Source organism: Astatotilapia calliptera, chromosome 9, assembly GCF_964374335.1.
Source record: "Astatotilapia calliptera chromosome 9, fAstCal68.1, whole genome shotgun sequence".
Lineage (NCBI taxonomy): Eukaryota > Metazoa > Chordata > Actinopteri > Cichliformes > Cichlidae > Astatotilapia > Astatotilapia calliptera.
The window spans coordinates 4,559,109-4,585,329 of record NC_137430.1 but is presented as its reverse complement, the minus strand read 5'-3'; the positions used below and the strand labels follow the sequence as shown (position 1 = coordinate 4,585,329).

Sequence of the window (26,221 nt, the reverse complement as noted above, 5' to 3'; positions counted from 1 at the left end):
TTCTGTCTCTCACAGTTGAAGTGTACCTCTGGTGCAAATTACTGACCTCTGTCATCATTTTAGGTGGGGGAACTTGCACAATCGGTGGCTGACTAAATACTTTTTTGCCCCACTGTAAAAATGAATCTACTAATAAAGGCAGTTCTCTCTCAAACACACAGTTTGTGCACAAGACTGTAGTTTTGCACACAAATGACACATAACTATATTTGTAGTATTGTGCATGTCTTAAGTCTGACTGAATAAAATAACTCTTGCAATAATTTCCTGTGTTGAGTGTTTGCACATTTTGGGCCCAGATACTGATTAATCATTTCGTATCATTTTAAAATTGAACGAATTCTAACTTTTTTTTTTACATTTTCAGTTTTAACTCACAATTATTATTATTATTATTATTATTATTGATAAACACATCCCAAAACATTTTCATTGTTAACTCTCTGTGCACGCTTACATGTGGGCACCATCATTCATAATTTTTTATTTGCTTCTGATGCAAGGAAATCATTTTTATTCGTATTATCTTACAGTTCAATTCAATTCAACTTTATTTGTATAGCTCCAAATAACAACAACAGTTGCCTCAAGGTGTTTTATATTGTAAGATAAAGACCTCGCAATAATACAATACAATAATACAATGGAGTACAGGATTATCGGAGAACACAGGAGTCCAGCCTTTGGTACTGTTGCCCATAATCTTTCACTTAATAGGTTTAAGGTTTTGGCTGGTATCTCCGGCTCATTGTTGGAATGGTTTTCTTCCAATTTATCTGATTGAACATTTTCTGTTTGGCAACCAAGCTCTCCTGTAACACTGTTTCTCCAACCTGTGGGTTTCTGCAAGATTCAGTCCTTCCACACCTGGACTATTTCCTTTTTATGTTCTTCCATTAGTATATATCGTTCAGTTTTTTTAATTACATTTAATGACATGCTGATAACATCCAGCTTTCTTTTAAACCTCACTTACTTTACTGGCTATCAAAAATAGGTGAGTGACTCTATTGTACATCTGAGTGATTGCTCCTTTTTGCTCAGTTGCTAAATCCAGCATGTGTTATGTTGGTGTAATACTCCACTCTGGACTTGTAAAATTAATGTCATATTGCTATTTCTTTCATTTAACAGGCATTACTCAACTACAAGCTAAAAGTTCTACAGTTTAACTGAAAAAAATAAGTCAAGCATGCAAGTCATGCCTTTGTCTCTCTGTGCTCAGACTATTGTAATGCCTTGTTTAAATGTGTATAGAGCACTAAATGGACAAGCACCATTCTATTCTTATCTTATCCTTAAACACACTGTGATTTGCTCTTTCTAATCGCAGGGAGAAAATTTGTTAGTTTCTCCTCACTTGAGATTAAAAACAAGGACATTCACTAGGTTTACAGATGAGGTCCTGTAGGAGTCTCTTTTCACTATAATGACTTAGAATAATTACTGACCCCTAAAAGGAAAAGCTGGAAGAAGAAGAAGATTAAAGCTTTTTTAAAATGTTAAACTTTTACTTGATAGGGGCTTGCGCGATGGTGCAGTAGTTGGCACCATTACCACACAAGAAGGTGGCCTTAGTGACATGCAGATGCCAGGCCCTCTGTGTAGTGTTTGCATGTTCTCCTGTGTCTGGGTGGGCTCTTTCTGGGTGCACTGGTTTCCTCCCACAGTCCAAAGACATGCAGTTGGTGTTAACTGGTGAGTATGAAAGTGAATTGTTGTCTGTCTCTCTGTGTTGGCTTTGCAAATGAAGAAAATGGATGGATTAACTAAAGCTAACCAGTAATTGTCTTTTTATGTTTTTCCTTGAAAATGATCTTTGATGTTAGAAATTTAACAGTTTATCTCTTATACAGTGTAAAAACTAAGAGCTAAGCATGCCTCCTTTGTGTGTTTGTGCACATTTTAATAAAGCATGAATAATAATAATAAAGTAGCATTATTAGTATTTATATACAGTCCCGATCAAAAGACCACTTGAAAAATGGCAAAAAATCATATTTTGCTTTTTCGCATCTTAACAAGGTTCCAAGTAGAACTTCAACATGCAACAAGAAGAAATTTGAAAAATATTTTGAGCACGCAATGTATTGAAAACAACGCCTAAACTGAAACAGGCTGTTTTTAAAGAATATACACTATGTCAACAACTGGATATTTTACTTTTTCAATAGTTTTTTTTCTGGCAAAAAAGGAACTTTTTAGAAGAATGAAATTACTTCACTAATGTGTCTTTGTGCTCACACTCTGCTAGCAGCTTGTTACGTTCATTAGGTACCTTGGAGCAATTTCTTCTTTTTTGTCTGTGTAATTTTGACAAGTACAGGTCATGAGGTCATTTTCACAATCTAAGGATGAAAATTATCTGTCTAAAAAGAAGTTGAAATAAAATAACTCTGACGGTTTTGGTTTCTAGGCTCTACGTTCGTTCAGTGAATGGCAATGGTTTCTTGTGATGTAATCAGTGTTTATTTATTTATTAACAGCCCAGAACCTAAGGCAACACAATTTGAAATACCACATATGGAATTATGGAGTAAATAAGTGTGAAACACAAATATTTTACATTTAGACTCTTTGTGTTATGCACATTTTAGATAGATCTGCAAACTCACTTTAAATTAGTATCCAGGAATCCTTATAAGAGGCTCTACATATGCTTGCAACCTAATTTCCATTTGTACTTCATCTCAACTCATCCCATGCCAAATCAGCAGGGTAATTATGGAGCCCAGGTCTCCAGCACTCCAACATGCTGCTTCTTTGTGAACAAAACTCACAGATGCTCATGGTCCTGGCATGCTGAGGAAGCGACGAACCTCTAAGTTCAGCCCAGACATGTCAGAAGACATTGCGGTACCTCATGCTGTTATAAATGGTACGCACTGAAACTCTTTGATAGAGCACTGAATTCTGAGAAAACACACACAAGACATTATAAAAGACCAGGTGCACTTACATCCCTAAAGTTATTATTTGTAGACATCCTTGCTGCACACTGAACACATTGTTCTCTGTGTCTTTCACATACAAACATGCACAGTTGCATATTCAGGCTGACATGGTGTATCACCGCTTCTTTGTTTGCCTGTGATTATCAAACCCACTCATGTTCTATTTCTGCCATGCATTAACCTTTAGAAATCATAGCGTGTCCCTCAGACACGCACAGCTTTCACTGACATCAGTGAGTAATGCAGACGACATAGGTGCCTCCTGCAAAAATATGGGAGAAATTGGTGTGTCACACATTGAGCTTCTCAAGAGCATGCTGACATGTTTTGTGGCTATTCTAGTGGTACTCACATTGACTCTTGTTACAGTGCATACACACATCTGTGTGCAAATTGTGCATATGAACATTTCATGCCCGGACGCCATGTCAATGGTTTAAAATCATTATTCTATATTTTGGGGGGTTAAATTAGTTTTTCCTTTAAAAACAAACATTATTATTAATATTATTATTATTATTATTATTTACAAAATGACATAAGTCACAAAAGTGCTCATAATCATAATTACATTAAAAATAAAATAAAAACAATAATTTACATATTTAAAAAAGTATTGTTACATCTTATGTATGTAAGAATAAAATATGGTAAACAATACTTTTAGACTGAAATGAAGATTTATGGGGCAGACGGAGGAATAATAAAAGCAAGAACATAAAACCACACAGTGCAAGAGAAGGCAGTGTTTCCTAGAGGCTGTGACATTAACTACACCACAAATAAACAGTGATTATGCAACCTACCATCACAGTTTGCCTTACAGATGATAAGATGGCTTTTGTGAAAAAGTGATATTCAGTCCTTTAGTTAGCAGCACATGAGAAACACTGATTTATTATCCAGTAATGGATGGTTTCATCATTAGAAGTACATTTGTGTGCTTTCTAAATAGTGTAGGCCATTAGAATTCTCTGCCTTTAGAATATTTACACGGAAGCTTCTGTTTGGCTCATAAATATACAAAATCCATTTGCATGTTGGTCCTTGTGTCCACAGCAATAGTATTTAAAAGTATTCCAGTATGCTTTAAAATGTGATCATATATTTGCATTAGCAAACCCATTCAGTTGCAAAACTACTACAGTCCACAGATGCTGCACTGACAGAGACAGAAGCAACGGCAAGAATAAATAGTGACATGCTGACAGTGTGACAAGGGGACGTCACGATGTAATGTGATGTTATTTTTTATTATTTAGGCAACAAAAGCAGAGACCTTCTAAGAAACATCGTCAGACAAGTTTGTTAAGCCTTTAAAACATTGGTTGTTTTTGCTGACATTCATATGAGACCATATATTTATATCACTTTGCTTGTGACCTTGTAAAAGTGCAACATTATTGCATGGATTTTGTGGCTACATATATGACCAGATGAGTGTTTTCCAATTCTTTTGTGTTTTTTTTTGAGTCTTTCAAGCCAACTTATTTCAAGTTTTTAGAGCATCCATCAGTTAATAACATGTAGTGGTACATCCTTCTTTGCTCTAGCTGTTGTTTGAAATTTGTCATGGGAAACTCACAACATTTCTAACAGTACAAGCTCATCTCATCATCGGTAACCTTGGCTACTTGTTCATTTGCAGAGCTGCTTTTATCCTAATCCAAATAAAACAGTTTTTTCATTATTGTGCAAGTATTTATTGATTGGTTTTAAGAACCAGAAAAATAGTGCCCAATTCATAGACACCTTTCTATCTCATAGTGACCATTGGTTTCCCAGTTACCTAAGTCACCAATGCCCATGTCCTCAAAATCATAGGTGTAGATTATAGTCTGCTGTAGACACTGGCATGGATAGCTGGAGACACAACAACTGAGTAATCATTCCTTTTACACTTTAAGGTTGGCTTGGAATTTGCTGTATGAGGCTCATGTGTAATCTGTGCAACGTAACATAAACTCTCTTTAAGTATGACAGAGGTTTTTGTGCTGGGTCATTTTAATACTGGAAAGAATTCTGACATCCTTCGTCTTATATGTGTCCCAGTACACAGTCTCTCAGCCTTAAGAGGTTACCATCAACTGGAAGACCACCAGTATAGTAGATGCATTTCAAGGACAACTGATAGAAGTAGGTTACACAGCAGCTCAAAGTGTAACGGTAATGGTTGTACCAATATCTTACAGTTAAAAGCATTTTCAACTACATTCACATTTATATAGCGGTTTATTCTTATTATTTAAACCAAATTATCAACCTCAAACTGGTGTGTGCGAGTGTGTGGTAAAGTATCTTGCCCAAGGACATTTGATTATCAGACTGGATGAGCCAAGGATTGAACCACTGACCTTCTGACAACAGTTCTCAATACTTTACTTTACTACTTTAGTGTGAAACGTAAAGGTATAAGTCTGAATATACTGACTGAACTGCAAATATATAGAATAAACCTTCAATATACTGAATGAAAATATCTTGTGTTTTAGAAGTGTACTATTATAGCATGTTATGTCGCCAGCAGCATTCCTATGAGGAATAAAGACATTATTCCATGGAAATGTTTAGACTGTATAAACCAGTCACAGTATTCATTGTTGTACTACAAATGACAAAATTTGGGTAGTACTTCAACATACAAGTACACACTATTTAGTGACCTTTAGCAGTGCTAAAGGAGGAATATGTGGAATGAAATTTGCATTTCCTTTCCTGTCAGTCTGTGGGACCAAGACCCCAATACAGCAAGTCTAGATCAGGTTATGTTTAACAAGTCCAGACTTTAATCCTGTGAGTCTTATCCAGTAAGTTTAGATGGAGCTTATGGGTGAGGGGACTCGCCCAGTTCTAACTGTCTCCTCTAATAAAAGCCTTGCAGGCCTGGTACTCATCAGCTACACCCATCACGAGCAGCTCCCCTCAAGATCAGTGCTCTTGGAATATGACTGGGTTTAGTTTAGTGGTTTGGTAAACTAAGCCACAGGGGTAAGAAATGATGGGGAGAGAGGGCAAGAGTACAGTTAGTGTGTAGTGTTGTGTAGTTAGTGTGTAGGCTAGTATTTATTTATTTATTTTTTGCTTTATGTGTTAAAACAATGAGGTAACTATTGAATGTCAGAAATGCTAGCCCTCGGCCCTCGTCTCGTGTGTGTTTTTAGTTTGTTTGCCCTTCCTGACCTGCTTATCTTTGTATATTAATTATAACTTCCTATAAAGCTGTTTAAAGTTTTACTTACCTGCTGGTGATGTTACTGCTGACAGAATTCCAATAGAGCAGCCACACTGATAGTAATACAAATACTTTTTAGAAGAAGAATAAAAACTCTATGGAGCAGCAAACATCCCAAACAAACGACCTTAAAATAGGTTTCCTTTATGTTGTGGCAGCAAAAAAGCTTGTACCACACTCAAAAAAATCAACTAGGGCATGTGTTTGATTAACAAAGTAGTAATATGTTTACATCACATGAAGAAATCATTTTTATGCTCATTAAATGATTCATTCTTTTTTGTTGAATATAAATCAAAGAAAACTTTGATGAGTTAAATTCGTTCATGGCAATCCAATGAGAATGAGGTCCATCAAACCAAAGGCTCTGATAGCGTCATGTATTGCGCATGCTCCACGCCCACCGGATGCGGAAAGGTCCGTTGAGAAGTTAACGAGCGCACGTGGAGTTACTTCTTTGGCATACCTGATAGTGAGGTAAGTAATATTTCTTGATATATTTATTTAGGTTAGTGGAGTGAGAGATAAATACTATTAGTTAAAATTTTTTACCTGTGTAGTGTGGAGATTTATATATAGCAGGGAGGTTGTAGACCCAAACATTTTTCAAATGTAAGTCGGTGAATTTAATGTTTTTTTTAAAAACTTAACCGGAGTCGCTAATTGTTGCAACAGAGCAAAAACTGATGAGGTTATTTTGGTAAGTTCGTTTTTTTGTTTTTGTTTCTGTCGACTTTGAATGAGGTGTGTTTCATGGTTATCTGCGTTGGTAGGACTGTTTTTCTTCTCTGGAGTTAGCTAACTTTGAAGAGCGGGAAAGCCGCGTAGAGCCGTAACGTCTTCGCATATAGCTCCATGAATGAAGGGTTACTTTCTGCTTAACCGGAGTTGGTGATTGTTGGTAGTAGTGGTAAGACTGACCGACATGGTTTTGGTGATTTTATGAGTGTTTTATGATGCTCTATCTAAAATTCCTGTTTTTGTCAGTGGAGTTTAGTCGCGGGCAACCGCATTAACTGGATTGATGAAAGGTTTAATTCAACTAAACCAGCGTTTAGGGGAGTTAATAACAAGGAGTAAGATAAAATCTGTCACAATAATTGCATGTGCATTTTCTTTTTTTGTAATATATTCACTTAATTTTTGAATTCAGAATGATTTAGGTGGATAATTGTTTGGGTTATAGTTTCTCTGGTGCTCTGCATTAGGCTGACTAACGGTGCGTTCACACCGAACGCGATAGATGCCCCTAGCTGATCTCGTGCACATTTGCACCTCGAAGCGCGTCCAGCATGAACTGGTCGAGGTTTATATGCAATTTTCACGCGTATGAAGAAGAGATCTGGGAGGAAGTAGTGCCAGACGGTATGTTATTAAAATGGCAGCTGTCAATCTAGCGTTTGAAGAAAGAGTCTCCCTTCTCTATTTGCTGTGGAGAGCAGAGCAGTGCCTAAAGGACGTCCTCACTGTACCTGGGTCCATCAGGTCTTCCACAAGCGTGAGCAGTTTGGTGAGTTTCACCACTTGCTCCAGAAGCTCCGTCTGGATGACGGCCGCTTTCAGCTGTACCACCTTCTGTCCCTTGCCGAGTTTGAGAAGCTGCTGTCCCGCAGATTTTACCAACTCGAGCGGTAGACGTGATAAGCGCGAATGCACAAAATGCACCACACAAACTGCAGTGCGTATTTTACTTCGCGCTTCAAAGGCGTCAGTCGTGTGAAGTAGGCAGAAAAGCGTTTTCTCAATGCAAATCTGCTTCCGAAGTTTAGCTGGACCCCCAGTCGCGCTTCATCGTGCTCCTCCATTGACTTTACATGTAAACCTGAAGCTCTGGTCGCATCTATCGCGTTCGGTGTGTACGCACCGTAACAGTCTTCACATTTCACAGTATGTAGATATTAACACAAATTTGTCAGAGTAATAACTTTGTTTTAATTAATTTCTCTCCCCAGAAATACATCACAAAATAAAGCCACATTCCCATGCTCTGAGATTCTTATGCACCTCCTCAACAATACATGGTAAGTTCATGTTTGCCTTATTATTATTATTATTATGTTATTTATTTTTTTTGGGTGATGCAGAAGTTTAATCTCCTTGACGTTTTCTAATGCATATTTCATTTTTTTATCAGTGACGTGTATGTGGCAGTGCAAGCATTGTGTTACCAGAGAGAGCAGCAGGTACAAATTACTTCAACATTATAAACTACATCATCATTACGGAATAGGTCAACATTATCTGTGCATATATGTTAATTGTCCGTGCACATTTAAGGCTTGGAGTGGACTGAACACTCATGTCTATAAAGCTCATTCATCTCAGTTTACACAGACAGCTTCAAGTTCAGTAACTTTTAAATGTGAGTTATGTGACTGCAGTGACGTCTTCTCTGAGAGAGATTTTTTTGTCCATATTGGAACACATCTGCGAAGTAACGAGACAGTTAGTTGTGTGTTTCTTGGTTGCCCTTTCAAGACAAATATTTACAATACATTTTATACACACAAAAAGAGGAAGCATCATCCACACACACTTAAAGATTTTAAAGCCAGTGTAGTTACACGTGTGGACCCAGTTCAAGTGATAGAGTCCTCTGATAATGTAAGGGCTAGCTGTTCTGAAGATGTATCCTATAGTGAGTCAGTGACAGAATGTGATAATAGTGCTGTTGAAAATCAGCCCGAACTAATTGAACGGAAATTAGCAGTAATATTGTTGAAATTGGAACACATATTTCATGTTCCAGCAAAAGGATTAGATGAGTTCTTAGAGGAGTTAGTTTTTCTGTTGAGTTCAGCTAGTGTACCTCTGACAAAACGTACAATTACAGAAATTTTTAAGAGCCATAACCTCCATATTAGTCAGGCTGTTATTGAAGAGCTTGCAAATTCTGTATGTGTTTCTAACCCTGTGGCTAAAATATTGGGAAAGTGTGGCCCTCTTGCCACTCCTTATAAAAGAAAACTATACTACATACAAAATTTTAGGGTTGTAGAGCCTGTTGAGTATTTTTTATCGATAGACCAAAGGAAGTCATTTCAGTACATCCCTTTATTACAGTTATTGCAGGAAATATTGAGTCACAATAAATTGCTGGATAGAGTGATTGAAGAACAAATAGCTCAAGAAAATAGAGAGAATCTGAATGGTGATCAGAGGGTTTACAGATCTTTTCGAGATGGGGAGCATTATAAAAGAAATAGCTTTCTAGATGGTGAGAAGTTGAGAATTTCTATTAACCTTTATATTGATGATTTTGAGGTTTGTAATCCTCTTGGGACCTCACGGAAAAAGCACAAGCTTTGTGGTGTATATTGGGTCTTGGGCAATTTACCACCTGGTTCTCATTCAGCCCTTTCATCCATTTATTTGGCAATCCTTTGCAAGAGTGAAGATTTGAGGACATTTGGGTTTGAAAAAGTCTTTGATCCACTTTTGAGAGATCTGGTAACTTTGGAGCAACATGGTGTGTTCATCAGTCAGTTGAACGAGTGTATTAAAGGAACTGTGAGCTGCGTCATAGCTGACAACCTAGGAGCCCATGGGCTGGCAGGTTTTGTGGAAAGTTTTTCTGCTGAATACATATGCAGATTCTGTACAGCTAAAAAATCTGAAATAAAGTCAGTGACTGCTGGTGATTTTGAGCATAGAACACCGGAACTTCATGAATTCCATTTGAAGCGTGCACAAGAAACAGCAAGTGCTTGTTGTGGAGTTAAGCGAGATTGTATTTTGAGTAAGAATCTGAGCCATTTTCATGTCACTGCAGGCTACCCTCCAGATGTAGCACATGATCTGCTAGAGGGCATAATACCAGTGGAGCTTGCGCATTGTTTTTCTTTTTTAATCTCTAAAAAGTATTTCACCTTAGAAAAACTTAACAACTTGATCCAAAATTTTGAGTATAAATGGGCAGATAAAACCAACCGGCCTCATGCAATTCCCCAGACTTTCTCATTAAAAAAAAATATTGGTGGAAATGCACATGAAAATTGGTCTCTGCTTCGTTTGTTGCCTCTAATTATTGGTCCACTTGTTCCAGAGGATGAACCTGCATGGCATATTGTTTTGGATCTGAAGGACATTATGGAGCTTGTTGTAGCCCCTGTCCAGTCTGATGAGTCGATTTCCTACCTTGAGTGTAAAATCAGTGAACATCGCCAGAGATACCAAGAACTTTTTCCAAACAACAGTCTTCTCCCTAAACATCATTATTTGGAGCACTACCCTGCTCTGATTCGGCATTTTGGGCCTCTTGTCCACAAATGGACAATGAGATTTGAGGCGAAACATAGTTTTTTTAAACAAATTGCTCGCCATACAAACTGTTTTAAGAACATACCTGTTACACTTGCCAAAAAACATCAGCTCGTGATTGCCTCTGACTTGCACTCTTCTGACCATAAGACACCTTTAATGGTAAATGTTGGCTCATCAGTACCAATTGATGTTCTGAAAAGTGATATCGCAGTAGCTATAAAGCAAAGATTACCAGATGAAACTGATGTCCATATTACAAAAAGCGTGTCATACAATGGCATGAACTACAGCACAGGAATGATAGTTGTTCATGGGCAAATATTTGGTTTGCCAGAGTTTGCAGAAATTCTGCAGATTTTTATTTTGCATGGCAGAATATACTTTTTTGTAAAAAAGTTCTCTGCTTGGTATCGAGAGCACTTCAGAGCTTTTGAGCTTGACATGTCACATGCGAGAGAGGTGTCTCTGATTGAGCATGGGGAACTACTCGATGACTACCCGTTAGCTGCCTATTCAGTGGGAGGCCTGCGTCTGGTTACTCTGAAGAGACACACTTACTTGCAGGGTAAACAGGAGTGATGTTTGTAAGTATTTTCCCCCTATATCACCTGGCACAGTAAATAATACATCATACTTTGCAGACCAATTGCTACTTAATTTATTGAGAGTAGATTTCTTTTAAGCATCTTATGCAAGAATTGTCATTAATTAGAAGAATGCAAGACAAATCTGGAAAATGCACTATTCACTTCTCCAGTAAAAAAATTCCTCGAGGCCAAGGTGACATCATCAAATTATCGTTGACATTAGAATTTGTTACACACACTCGCACAATAGTCAATGAGTACATCTTTATTTATTTTTTAAATATTTGATATTTGTCCAGGTCAGCATGATGCCCCAGCCCATAAGACTGAGGATCATTCTCGGAGAAGATGATGCCAGGAAACTAATTTTACCAGCTGGGATATCAGACTCCATTGAGGAATTGTGTCAGGAAATAAAGACAAATTTTGGAGTGCAACAGGATTTTCGTCTTCAATATCAAGATCCTGATTTCGGAAATGATTTTGTAAATCTGACTGCGATCTCTGAAATTAATGATAAAGCAACTTTAAAGGTTGTATACTTGGATAGTGTGCAGTTGCAAAGTTTTACAGAAGATGGAGTGACATGTCAACCAGTGCGAAGTCCAACACATTCCTTTTCAAGCTCTTCAGACACAGACAATACAAGGCCCGTTTCATCGTCAGGTTCATCACCGTCTACAAGACTGTCAGTGTGGCCAAGTGTCTTCACAGTCCCTCGTTTCAGCTATGAGGCTGAACTGCAACTTGAAAAGGCCAATGCTGAGTTCATTGCTGGTGGAACTCATTTGACCCCCTCACCAAAACTGAAATCCCACCTTTTAGAAAGGCTGGCTGAAGAAATAATAAAATTTAAAGTCTATCCAACTGACAATGACCTGAATGAAGTTGCAGAAGCCCTTGTCAAACAGCATCCTTGTCTGAGGGAGCAGGGATCCTTTAATGGCTGTTATGGTTGGAAAATTAGCCTCAAGTATAAAATGGCCAATATCCGGACCAAACTGAGAGGCCTGGGCTGTGCTGAGGTGTTGGTAAATTCACTAAAGAACAAGGCCCAAGACAAAAGTAAGGCAGCATTGAATGTGAAAAAGCCTAGACGAGCAGAAGTCAATTACTGTCCGCAGTATCCAAAAGGAGAAACCACTGACAGCCTGGAAAAAGAGAGAATTGCACTGCTTTCAGAGGTTCAGAAGAGAAACAATGACAATATAGTGACAATGAAAATGCAGAAGACTTTTTTGTACAGAAGGCAAGAAGTTATTCAAGGACAGCCCTTTATTGCAGATTTTAAAAGCAGATGGCCAGCTCTGTTCACCGAGAAAGAGGTGCATGTCCTATATGTCTAACTTTTAGAGTGTGTTTATGGTTGACCAGTTATTTCTTGCTTCACTAATATTGACATAACATAGTGATAAAACAGCTAATAATTCCTGGTATGTCCTTCCTCTGGTGCATATTATAAGTGCATTGTTCATGTTTTTCAGATTGACAAGGAATTCCTGCGCATATCGACAGTACCGCTGCTATCTAGATTCTTTTATGAGCTAGACTTGTACACTCCAAGTTCAAGTTCAAGTTCAAGTTCAAGTTCAACTTTATTGTCACTTCAACCATATACAGTTTAAAAATACACAGTGAGGCGAAACAACGTTCCTCCAGGAACCAAGGTGCTACAAGACAAGTTAGTGCAAAAAAAAAAATAATATATAATATATCTACGCATGATGGAGCTCTTTTGAGGCAAAGGTGGGGTGGCTGGCAGAAAAATGAGACACATCATGGTGGCCATCTCTAAGGTGGGTTAGATCTGTGCTTAAGAACTTTTTATGCCCATAATCTGGCAATTTTATGAGCAAAGATATCTATACATATGGTAGGCAAAAGTCCTAAGAGGTTTTCATATTTTATACAAATTATATAAGCATCAGTCTTATATTAATAAGTAATTGATAAAATCGTATGGTTAATTTTGATCAAAATGGGGAAAAACCCCCCAAAAAAAACATTAGTGTTGCCTCATTTTGTGTCTGATTTGGTTTAGACAGATGTTTTGAGGTGGCTGTAGCTCAGGTGGTAGAGCAGGTCAGCTACTAATCAGAAGCTTGGCGGGTTGGTCCCAAGCTCCTCCAGTGTGCATGCCAAATATCCTTGGGTAAGATACTAACCCCAAGTTGCTCACCGATGCATTCATCGGAGTGTGAATGTGTATGAATGTTAGACAGTAAGCACTAAACCCGGTGGCGCCAGTGTTCGACAGCCTCGACCTCTGTCAGTGCGCCCCAGGGTGGCTGTGGCTACAATGTAGCTTACCATCACCAGTGTGTGAATGTGTGTGTGAATGGGTGGATGACTGGATATGTAAAGCGCTTTGGGGTCCTTAGGGACTAGTAAAGTGCTATATAAATACAGGCCATTTAAACAGTTTAGAAAAAGTGATTGGGTGAATGAATTGTTGTATAAAGGCAGCTTTGAGTGCTCTGAGTAGAAAAACGTTATATAAGAACCAGTCTATTTACCATGTGGCCTTTTGGACTCTTCCAAACTAAGTATTCCTTTTTCAAACTGCTGCCTAAAAGTTAAATATTGTCATTATGGATTCCCTTTTTTCTTAGGATGACACAATACATGCAAGACGAGCATGCATCCTGAAGTCCTTGTGTGTCTACCTGAATGAAGACCATGAGAAACTTGTGAAGGAATATACGGTCAGTTATATTCACAAGTTGTTCTGTGTTATGTAATTTGCTCCAGGAGTTATGGGTAATTTCGATATATGAAATGGTAAAATGTAACACCACGTGTGAATAAAAGATATTGCAATTGGTCCTTGTTTTGTTTCATGTCAAATTTCTGAGGTGTGAAACCAGAGACATAGAATTTAGTAAATATATCAGCATATTCACGCTGATTGCTGAATTCCTTTTTTTTTTTTCATATCTAGACTCAAACAAATGTATTATTATATTTTACGTCACAGAACACTGAGGCCAACACTGAAGCCATGGAACAAACTGTGATGGGAGTGTATGTCATACATCAGGAGGGTGCGGAGCCTGGAGATGACCCAGAGAACATCGGTGTCCTGATTGAAGGCGTGGAGGTTCTCACTGGTTTGAGGAGCATTGCAATTGCTTGTGCTCTGTTATTTGGACTGATATACTGTCTGAACCTAAGCTACCCACCGGAGCTCAAATGCACTTTTGAAGTCTTGCAAAAGATTATCATGAAGCTGGATGGACAGAGGTTGTCATCCAAGGCACAGTTCCTAAAAAACAAGCTAATGGGGTGAATGAGCTTGAAACAGACTCAGGCAAGCCAGATATTTTTTTTCAAGGTTTCTGCAATGCAAATATGTGTTTACTGTTTTAAAGTTTAAAATTGTAAGTTATAAAATGTTCATATAAACTATGTGGTTTGCTCTGTGGCTATTACACAAAGATTGTTCGTCCATAACTTAAAGTCTTATACACTTGAAGTGTAAACACTGATTTTTGCCAGATGGCAATTGTTACAAAGGCAAATGCACACTGGTTTTCACAAATTGTTTGAGTGGAGCAGTTATGCTCAAAATTGAATGTTTTCTCCACACGTTAAATAGCATAAAGTCACTATTAATGGATACAGCCTGATTAAATGGAGGACTAATGTATGCAAGCAACATAGTAATGTTGTAATATTATAGTAATGTTGAATGTTATGTCTGAGCTTTAAATTGTGTTAAAATTCATATTGTTGTTTGCAATGCATATTTTACTACATTTTACGAAAGTTGCTTTGGGGATAATATTTTTTGTCTGCAAACTATTCAACAGACTTATTTCATTTTTATTATTAGGGTTAGGGTTATTTTATTGTATTTTTTCTTTCAGTCAGCATGTCTTGATCTGGAAGTTCTGTGGTCTTGGTATGAGATCGTTAAAGGGGAGAAAGCTAGGCTGAACTGGGATCCTGCCAACTGTTTTAAGAAGGTTCAAGCAAAATAAAAGATGGTTTTGCAAGTTATCATTTATGTATGTTTCATTAATTTAATTAAAAGTAATGTTTACATAAGCAATACAAACACTAACTGAAACATGATTGGTGTAAGTACTACAGACATAAATTACATTTGTTCATTCAACAAGATTAACATTGGTGTAACAAACAAATATTTTACTAGTTCATGTAACAAGACTGACTTTTGATGTGCCAAAGTGTTTAAACAATATAACATGAATTTAGATTAATTTAATTAGACTAACTTGGTACAAACATGTTAACTGAATAAAAATCAAATTAACTGAATGTTAATGTTTAAATTATGTTACACTTACAAACATATTTAGTGTTGAAACAACACAATCAAGATGGATTGATTTAACATGATTTGTTTAGATGGAATATAGGTGGCAAGATGAAATTAAGTTCATCCAATGAATTATTTTTTTGAGTGTAGCCAGTTTCATTCCCACATTATATTAACTTGTGTAATTGTTCCACCACTTACTGCAGATATTGATGGAAGTTTGTAATGGTCTGTTAATTTAGGTTTAAAAATATGCAAATAATCTTAACTCATATTACATTGGATTATTATTAATTTCATTATTAAATCATTTGTTGTCAGTTAACATTAGCTAGTTGGAGCCTTACATGTGTCTTTCATGTTGCTCGATAACCAGTCCACATACCAGTAAAAAATCTTTACCCTTTTTTGTTTTTTAAAGAAAAAATATTGTGATGCCAATTCTTTCTAGCCTATAGCACGTTTAAACAACATAAGTCCTTTAAAAACAGGCACATTTACATCCCAGGTCTCTATAACCTGTGTTAACTAATTAATGTAGGTAGTTAAAATCACAACAGTGGAAAATGCATGAAGATTCATGACTCATTGCTTTCCCTACATAAGCTCACTTTATAGGTTACAAGTATTAGTATCAGCAATGTTGCTCTTAATTTACTTGAGATTGATGCCAAAATTTGCACACCACTCATTTCCAAATGAGACATGAAATGTTGGACGGCGCAGCCATTTCTTCCTTCAGGGCTTCCAGAGAAAACATGACTACCTTGTTTCATTTGAACATAATTGATTGTAATGGACTGAACATCATTAAACAATATATAGAAAAATGTAAGACCAATTGAGAAAGTTAAGCTGGTTATGTTGGATATATGAGGTCCTTATTTACAACTTTAACAACCGACCTGCTTTTTTTCTTTAGTGTGCTGCTACTGCATTTTCTGATTTGATCTGCCCAGTGTAGAAAATCACACATTGAAAGTGCAGCTGACTCTCACTGACTTGAAATGACTGTCTCTGCAGTACAGAATGGATGGGTGGGCTCTGCAAACAAAGATGACAAGCTTCTTTTAACACTCAAACATCAGGATGGGAAAAAAGCCCGAAATGAACATTTACTCTTCTGAGGTTTGATGACAACAAAAAACTGTAATCTGTGATATGGGCTGGAGGACTGAATTATGAGAATCTAGGGGGTAGCTATCACAATGCTGATGTTCCCATTGTCATCGTAAAATATAGCAAACACTGAGAGGAAATAGAGTGCATAGGAAAATAAAAAGAGAGCAATTTCACTTGTGATCAGGCACTTGTATTAGCGCACATCCTTCGTCCTTATGTATGGCAGCTGAAATAACCTTCACTCAAAGCTGTGTCTTTCTACTGGCTCAATTTTCCTGAAACAGTAACTGAAAATCATTAACTAAAAAGGCAGTATTGTGCAGAAGTCATTTATAGCTGCATTTTGTTGAGTAAATGCACCATAGCGATAGAATGGCTTACTCCATCTGCACAGCAGGTTAAAAGCAACCACTGAAAATATACTGCATTTAATTTAGCTTGGTGCTATGAGTGATTTATTTTGAAAGTCCCATTAAAAGAGGGGAAAAAGCCTTTTTTCCTAAAGTGTAGAGGTTACAGGCAATTTTTTTGCATTAGTCCAATTCAAGTGTGGACAAAAGGAGATTAATTTGAGTGTTGTAATGAAACTACAGCCTACTGATAGACACATTTATTTGGAGCTTTTGAACAGCTTTTGAGAAAGATAGATTGTTTACTATGTGTGAAATAATTGCCTGTATCATTAAAGTTCATTAACTTAAAGCACTCTGTGTTTCTAACCATCACACTTGGCCCTTAGTTGTTGCTCCTTCAAACGCTGGTAATTTCGGTGACAGATATCCAGAACAGAACAAAAACTAATCTCAGGTAATCATAGCCTAGCACTGTATCTATATAATTAAAACTACAATGTAAAACCAACAATATGGTTACAAAATGCTGCTGCAAAGGCTGAATGTTTACAGCAGTACCCTTAAACAGTGAGTAACAATAAGTGAGACTCATCATGTGCAATCAGAATTCAAAGGCAAAAAGAAAAATTGTACAGTTTCAGTTTCAGCATGATAGAGTGAACGTTGGTGACGTCTTTAAGGACTTTGGGTGTTCAACCTGTTGCTTGCAGATCATCAGCTCATTCTTGCTTCATTAGCATCTGTCTAAGAAGGTTCTCAGTCATCCAGGTCATCATAGTCGAAAGAGCTTGGAAAGAAAAGTGTCTGGACTTCTTTAAATTTCCTTGAAGACATTTGGCACCATGGCATGTGACTAGGTAGAGGATCAACAAGGGGTTCATGACCCCCTTGGGGGACAGTCCCATAGGGCTTAAAATCTATCTGGGACTCTCCATCAATTGCTCTTAGAACTGAAGAAGCTTCTTGGATGAGAGGTGAAACGTCTCCAAGGAAACTTGAAAAAGTCCAGATGCTTTTTTTCCAAGCTCCTTAAATCCCATTACCATCATTATTTCAACCTATGCTGCTATCAAAGAATGTGCAAAAACACATTGTGCTTTGTGGACACAACAACAGTTGCCTTGTGTCAGTTAAATTATTTGAATTTGTGCAGTAATGCAATAAAGAATGTTTTCCGGATAGTATCATTAAAATCTCGATCACTTCTCTAACAAAGTAACAAAGTTCGTGAATATATTCAGTAAAGACAAATCCACAGCTTTGGCCATTCTAATGCAGTTTTGGATATTTTGGCAGCAAAAACATTTAAGGACATATTCAGAGGCTTGCAAATATATATTAATGAACAGTATTTTCTAGTGTAGCTGTATATCAGTACATACAATTTGAAAGAACTTTCTTTTATAAACAAATCACACAATTAATGTGCTCTTACAAACAGAGAATAAGTCAAGGCTCAGAGTCCCAAGAAAGATTAAAGGTCTTTCAGTGTGAAAGAGAAGGACAACAGTGGCTTTTGACTAAAAAGCTTTGGCACTTGGTTAAAACACAGCATGAAAATTAAAATGGTATTGTGAACATCTATCAGGCTAATCAGACAATTTAACAGAAGAATACGATGATGATATAATACCAAAGCAAATCAATTTTCACATAAAAAATCAATTTGGTCAAACCCGTATGGGTCACCTCTTCAACACCTGAAAGCAACCTTTCTTCCCCAGGCATGAACTCCAAATGACCTCACTTTTAAGTGCTTTGGGAGTGTCATGGTTATTGCCATGTGCAGTTACTCTATATTACATCTACTGAATGATGTCCTATTGACAGCTTTTAAAGAATATGTATAGCTGCAATTTTCCCTCAAAGTGCTGCTTGTGTGATAAGGTTTGATTTATGATCTTGATCCTAAAATCTGAACAGATTGGAAGTAATAATCACAGTGTTGGACGCATATACCTCCTATTCTCCAAAAGATGGCTTGCACTATTGCTCACAGTTCAGACTTATTTTTTCATAGCAAAATGTAAATTAGGTAACCCTCTAGCAGTCCTAACCTGTATTTGAACTGGTCCTATTTTGGCATTGAAAGCTATTCTCTCAGTGTTTTTCCCCACAACAATAATCAGTCACTGCCTCTGTGCGATCAAAATGCAATGATTTTGAAACACGTTGACTTGAAAAATGAATAATGTCTCAACTTCAAGTTGTTTGATCAAGAGCATGTGAACAAGGATGATGTTTCATGGCCATAAGCAACATTTGCAAGTACCAGAACATGATTACATTATTAATTGTTTTGACACAGGCAGAATGAAGGCTAAAAAATGAACTCAGGATCAAAATTTATACAAAAAGGAGAACTTGTCTTTAACTATAGTTAAATCAGGAATAGGGTTGCTTCTCATCGATGATAATTTAGACCTCACATTTTACCTGTAGACATCTTAAACATAGCTTTTACAGTAAGTGTAGACACTAAGCTGACACATTTCATGCAAGTAAGAAGAATGTAATTTTCCATTAACTGTGCTTAAATTCTTTCTGAATTCTCTCAGTGATATAAAATTGGTCTTTAAGACATTTCAAACAGCTGATCATCTTACTATTTACGACTGAAAAGTGGGGAGAAAAAAAAATAAGAGCCTGAATTGGGCAATATGTCGCCCAAAGAACTAAAGTAAAGTTTAAGTTTAATACCCCCAGGATAGAGCTTGGGCTTTGCAGTAGAGGCAATTTTGTGAGCCTTTTTGTCACGTCAGCTTCCACAGTCCTGAATGAAATTAAGATTTTGAGAAGGCACTCATGGCCTGCAAGATGCTGCTACTGAAGCCATGCAGTAACCCCTTAACAAAGAGAATAAATCTCTCATGTGCATTAAGTGTCTGCATGAAGAATGGCAGTGATCTGAGGCTGGGGAATCTTCTGCCCTCCACCCATTCCACCATCACCCACATTGCTACAACAGGAAAATAGGGAGGAATTCATGTGTTCCCAAAACCTAATAAGTTCAAATGTGGTGGTATATGATAATATTTCACTGAATATATACACCATGTTATAATACAACCCATGGTGAGTATTATTTCCATCTCCTGTGGCTGCGTGTTTCAAATAGCTGTACAGCACTTTGTTTGAAAGCGCTTTATAAATAAAGTTATTATTATTATTATTATTATTATTATTATTATTATTATTATTATTATTATTATTATTATTATCCGATTGTTAAGTGATGACGTGACGAATCCTACTTCCGGGCCTAAAGTAGTCTGCGTTTAATATGGCTTTTGTGTTGTTAACATGTTTAATGTTTTGCATTTTCTTCTATTTAATCTCAAAAAGCTCCTAAAACAGTCAGTGATCCCTGTTGACCTCCCTCAGCTTTTATTACCACTAATCATTTATTTAAGCTCAGTTTTTAAACCCTTAGGATGTAACTACAGCCCAGCCCATGCAGCAGTATATGAATGACTAACCTCGTATTGTGGATGGATTATCTCAGTTGTTCTCCTGGCTGAAGTTTGGTCCTTTTACAGCATCCTGCCATGCGATTACATTTGTTCCTGACCACCGAGAACACTCACGTTAACTTTTATCGAGTGGAAAAAAAGTTAGCTTGTTTATATTATGCTAACATAGCTGTGTCGCTAGCGGTCACGTAGCACATCGTTATATACCAGCTAGCCCAACTTCAGTAACCCTACAAACGTCACTGCTTTTTAGTTTTCTGTCTTCATTTATGCTGGAAGTGATAACAGAGCTGTACGTTTTAATTTGTTTCCAAAACCCCGCAGTCAGGACATGCTATATTGCTTGGGGGAGCTCGCGACGAGGCTGCCATACTCGGCGCCATCTTGAATCCAAATCCCTGGTCAGGGACTTCATCCGCTCTGCACTACCCGACTCACTGGACCCTCTACAGTTCGCTTTCCTCCCTCCAAGACATCTACAGGAAGCGCTGCCCGAGGAAAGCGGGGAGGATCATCAAGGACTCCAGTCACCCCAGCCAGAAACTGTTCAGACTACTTCCATCAGGAAGGAGGTTCTGCAGCATCCGGTCCTGTACCAGCAGACTGAGAGACAGCTTTTTCCATCAGGCCATCAGACTGCTGAACACGTCATAGACACCTCAGCTTCACTACTGGAACTTTAACATTATGCACTCCATACTGTACAGTAATGCCACTGTTCTGCACATGTCTCAACTCTGTATATTTTTATATATTTTATTTATTGTTGATTCTATTTAATTTGTAAAATATGTGTATATACACACACACACACATAGAAAAACATTTAGTATACACATCCAGAATTTTTTTTTTGCATATACTATTATATATTGTACTTACTTTTCCCTCGAACAGTCTCTCACTGTCGTTCTCTAAAACCTAAAAGAGAATTATGGATTTGATCAACTGGTCTCTGAATGCTATTGACACCCTTTTCTCAACGAGAAGCCTGGGCTCGGGAGAGCCTGAGTGCCCTGGAGGGACTTTCCCTGCCGGATACACGATGGACGGGTGGCAGACCTGGAGGATCTTGTGCCTGGCGGGACTGTCTATCGAGGACGCTGAAGATATCTACCTATTCGGAACCATGATAACAGGGTTCTTGCTGATCGGAGCTGGCTTGGCCCTGACTTATCGGAGAAATAAGAGAGCGGAACCAGCTGTTCAAACCCCCCCAAAGCTGACCGCTGGAATTGAAGCGATGGGTCGAGGCGCGACCTCTCACACCGAACGCAGTATGGTTAACACCTTGGAGACGCTTACAGCTGCCGTGAAGGCTCAAACTAACACCACTGAGCGTATGATGGGATACATCAGAGAGGGGCCTGCTCATAATGACACCCTTGAGCGAAATTTGGATCACATCGCAGAACGGCTCACTGCAGTTGTGGGGTCTCAGAATCAAAAGAATGACAACACCACGGAACAGAAGTTTGATACCATCATGGGGAGGCTCGCGGTTCTCCAACGGGAGATCGAGAGACCAGTGTCAGAGTGCTAAATTCGGAGCTGCTCGCATAAAGGAGAAATCAACAATATTCAACATTTGGACACCACGGCGCCAGCTGCTAGGCCCAAGGCTGGAGCCCACCAAAACAACTCCCTGATAACGACTGTGTGATGACTATTCTTCCCATCCCATGCAAGGACACCTGGATTGGCTGGAGGACTGTTTACTTAGCCTGATAGGCCGAAGGACACTGTCTCAGCTGAACTATGGACACGCACACACATACACTTACACTGATAGGCACTCACTCATCCCCCCTCCCTTTCCAACGCCTTCGATGCTTGTTTCCTGCGAGGGAACACGGCGGGTCTGTGTGCCGCGCTGGAATGGTAGCGCTGTGCAGGGGGGCTGCTGTGTTCGCTTCGGATTACTCCTCACCCCCCACCCACCCCTGTAGCTTGTCATGTCTTCATAATGTTGTGCTGTGGACATTTATGTGCTCTTTGTGCAGAGGAGTTTTTTTGTTTCCTGTTCTCATGCTGTCCTACCATGGAAGCACAGCATGAGTAGGGGTCTCTTTTTTTCCTCTTGTACTTTCCCCATTGTAGTGTACATTTCAATGTTTTTTTCTCTGATTCTACCAATCTCCGACCTGTATCCCCATGTAATGTTTGTGCTATATGTGTAAGGTCGGGGGGTCCCATTTCACTGCAGGGCAACCTGCATGTGACGAATAAAGCTTTGATTGATTGATTTGATTGATTGATATATTTATTAGTTTCAGATTTAGCCATTCGTATATTTGCCTGTTTATGTTATTGTATTTTGCACAACTCTGTTGCTTGTGAAGCTCGCACACAAGAATTTCACTCACATGTACTGTACCAATGTACCTGCACATGTGATGTGACAATAAAAGTGATTTGATTTGATTTGATATTGTATTTAGATAGAAGCTAGCGAGCTAACTCCCTGCTAACTTCTAACTCTGTTAAATGTCATGAATTCCATTTTCATGGATGCCTGGATGTTAAACTCAATTGTTACACCTGGTAGAGCAGAACGCTGATCATTTTATTAAAGATGAAAGACTTTAGACAGTTTTTCAACTCTCAGTAATGCCATAGTGATCGTTTGATATATGGACCTGCAGCGGAGTTTAGGTCCAGACACGGCTAGTGATGTCAGACTTAACGCCCGGATAGCAAAATGTGTTTGAAGAGACATCTAGTGATTCAGGGACCTATTGTGTGTTCCCTTGCAAATGTGGCATGTGGTCCAGCCAGTGAGCAAAGATTTTCCTTTTTTTTTTCATGTGCTCTGAGACAGCACAAGATGGTAAAGTGACATGCACCACCGTTCAGATTGTTTGCTTTGGACAGTCTCCCTCAGATGCCTTGTTACATTTGAACGCTACACTGATAGTATCATCTTGGAGGTGAATTCATGGTTTACATTTTAATGAATGCTAAAAAAATTTCAACTGGTCTCATTGCCCACCTAATATACCACCTCTTATTACCAGTGATACTCATTACCAGCATACAGCATTCAGGTCAGTTTGAAATAGAATTTGATGTTGGCTATCTCCACAAGTTTGTAGTCCCCAGGGAAATCACAGAGCACACAGTGCAAGATTGCAAGATTTAAATCTTGTTTCTTTCTGATCACACTGTGTATATCTGAGTGTGCTGGAGTTTTCCTTCTTTGCATCTCAAGATCTTCTGAAGTGGGAATAACAGTTGTGGTGAGTACTTTGGCAACTTATTTGATACCTTTGGACATTCTAGTGCCATGAAGTTGACAAAATCTATATGTCATCATGGCAAAACAATACTATCAGGGCCCTGTTTCAGGAAGCCGGTTTAGTGGAAAAACTGAGTAAGTATACCCTGAGTTAACGAAAACTCTGGGTTTTCGGTTTCAGAAAGCGAGTTCAGATGAAGCCTCAGTGAGTCACTATGACGACACACGCCGTGAAGCTAACCTGCCCCCTAGCAGGTTTACTACAACTAACCCTGACTGTCTCCGCCCCTTTGTCGGAAACCTGACAGTAGGAAGTGTCGGACATGGCGTGCCCCTTCCTTGAAGAGCCAGTAGATCGTGAAGCCCAAATTCTCTGCAGAGCTCTCCGCCGGGAGAGAGTGATCAGAGCACGTTTGGACATTTTATCATTTCCTGATGATTTTCTGTGTGAACGTCACCGTTTCTCAGCACAATCTATAATTTATTTGGATAACATCCTCAGGCCATATATTACGAATGTGACACATCGCGGACATGCTCTCAGTTCATTACATATTATTTGTATTGCACTTCGGTTTTTTGCAAACGGGAGCTTTCTGTCGGTCTGATCACCAAATCGGTCGCACGACTCAGAAATCGTCTCAAAATGGGCCAAAAATCGCACAGTGTGAGCCCAGCATTAGAGCAGCAATGTTTGTTCGCTCAGAGAAAGAAAAATAGGCTGCAAAAGCACAGGGAGGAATGGGAAAAGGAAAACACCTGGCTGGAAAAAGTTAATATGGGCATGTGCAGTGAATATCAGCGCTATGTGGCCAGAAGTGTGATAATATAACTTATTTTGTGTAATAAACAACTGCAAGGATAGATGATTACAACAAATAGATGACTAATAAATAAAAGCAATACAAACAGGAGCAGCTGATTAGCATTAGAAAAGCTGAAATAATACCTCAACTGAAGCCAATTGTACTAAATGCACTAAATGTGCACTGTTACAAGAATATTTTTCTTTCTATTGTTTTCTATTATTTTAAGTTAAGCAGGACAGAGTTCTTTTAAAGAAAGATTTACTTATATTCTCAAAAGTTAAGCATGACAGGCTTCTGTTTAAGAAAGAGACCTGTTTTACTGTGTTAATGTTTTCATTTTGAGCTAAAAATAAATGGTTAAATGATCATTTGTTTCCCATGTGTTCATATCACAAAGAATATGCATCTGCTTAAATCAACTTCAAGTCAAATGGTTAAAAAAATAATTTCACACACAAAAAAAAAGAGCTACCACACTGGGAAGGGTGAAGACAACTGGGTTGCCCGGCCCTGGCCACGAGGTGTCCCTTATTTATCTTTCAGGGAGTTGGCAACCCTAATGGTTAGGGACAATTGCAATCACATGGCAGGATGAACTTCATTCACAAGAACAACTGAGATAATCCATCCACAATACAAGGTTAGTCATTAATATACTGCTGCATGGGCTGGGCTGTAGTTTCATCATAAGGGTTTAAAAATTGAGCTTTAAAATGATTAGCGGTGATAAAAAACGAGACAGTGATCACTGACTGTTTTTGGGGGCTTGTTGAGATTAAATAGAACAAGATACAAAGCATTAAAACATGTTAAAAACACAACAGCCTTAATAAATGCAGAGTAGTTTGGGCCTGGAAGCAGGATTCATTACGTCATCACTTAAAGACCGGATAACAGAAACTACCACAAAGACTATCCTGATTACTTTGAAAGATACAGTTACAGAATGTCGCAAATCCATCTTTAAGCTTGAAATGAAAATAAAACAAACAAAAGAAAAACAAAAAATAAATAGTAAACGCATAGTCAAACACTTAGCTCTGTTACAGCTGTGTTATCCCATACAGCATAGTCTCCTCTAAACTGACAATTTGTTTAATAAAATTAAAGTATTTTTTAATTTAATTTTAATTTTACTTCCTCAGATCTTCTGTATGATACAGCAATATCTTAGAGAGAACACAGGTAAACACAGAAAAAATTGGATGCATTAACAGAGATGACAACCTCCAGGAGAGGATGACCTGCAGGATGAAAAACAGCCAAATGGAAACCGCTTTACTAAACATCAGTTATTGTTCGCTTCATTGCTGTGGGTTGATTTAGGTCTTGCTTACAGATGAAGGCAAAAAGAGAGGGTGGAGACAAAACATCAACATTTTAAATGCATTTTCAAAACCAAGCCTTCAATCTCACCTCTAGCCCACGGGGACATGAAACAAAGTCTCATCTCCATATCTGGCGGCTGCTTTGCTCAGCTTTGCCTCGTTTACCTGCACAAATTGCAGCAACCCAGGATGGCATCTCATAAAATTGTGAGATGGAAAAGAAAGGTCAAATGCTAGACATACTCTGGGCGCCAAATCGTAAAATGTTTTCTACAATTGTTCTCAGAAAGAGAAATAGATATGGTATTACCAACCGCCATTCTCACGAAACTTAAATTGTATGCCTTTGGGAATTTGTATTCATAGCCTTCCTGCCAAGCACACACATGAAACAGTGCACATAATGGAATATTTTTGGTATCTACCTTTCAAACCGATGGAATAAAACACTGAGAAAAGGCGCTAAGATGGTTGAATTCAATACTGGGATTTTAATCTCTGAGAGAAAAATACCAAACCTGAAACGTTACCAGAGTTGACAGTCTGTGTAATAAAAATGTATTTAATATGCCACTTA

At 38.2% G+C, this 26,221-nt stretch overlaps 1 protein-coding gene and 1 long non-coding RNA gene across 2 annotated transcripts in view; one reads left to right on the top strand and one right to left on the bottom strand.

Annotated features, from left to right (window-relative positions):
- Nucleotides 1–26,221, bottom strand: part of LOC145430887 (uncharacterized) — a 187,303-nt gene that overhangs the window by 51,793 nt on the left and 109,289 nt on the right. The window lies entirely within an intron of this gene.
- On the top strand, nt 6,411–15,038 carry LOC113028945 (uncharacterized). Its single transcript, XM_080305869.1, has 5 exons — nt 6,411–6,663; nt 8,139–8,207; nt 8,321–8,369; nt 13,649–13,741; nt 14,014–15,038. The coding sequence occupies exons 1-5, from the start codon at nt 6,524–6,526 to the stop codon at nt 14,323–14,325; spliced, it is 663 nt and encodes a 220-aa protein (XP_080161995.1). The 5' UTR covers nt 6,411–6,523; the 3' UTR covers nt 14,326–15,038.

Coding starts and splice junctions, on each gene's coding strand:
- LOC113028945 (XM_080305869.1), top strand. CDS start 6,524: ATGAGAATGAGGTCCATCAAACCAAAGGCTCTGATAGCGTCATGTATT. Junction 6,664..8,138: donor TTGGCATACCTGATAGTGAG/GTAAGTAATATT, acceptor TTCTCTCCCCAG/AAATACATCACAAAATAAAG. Junction 8,208..8,320: donor CACCTCCTCAACAATACATG/GTAAGTTCATGT, acceptor TTTTTTTATCAG/TGACGTGTATGTGGCAGTGC.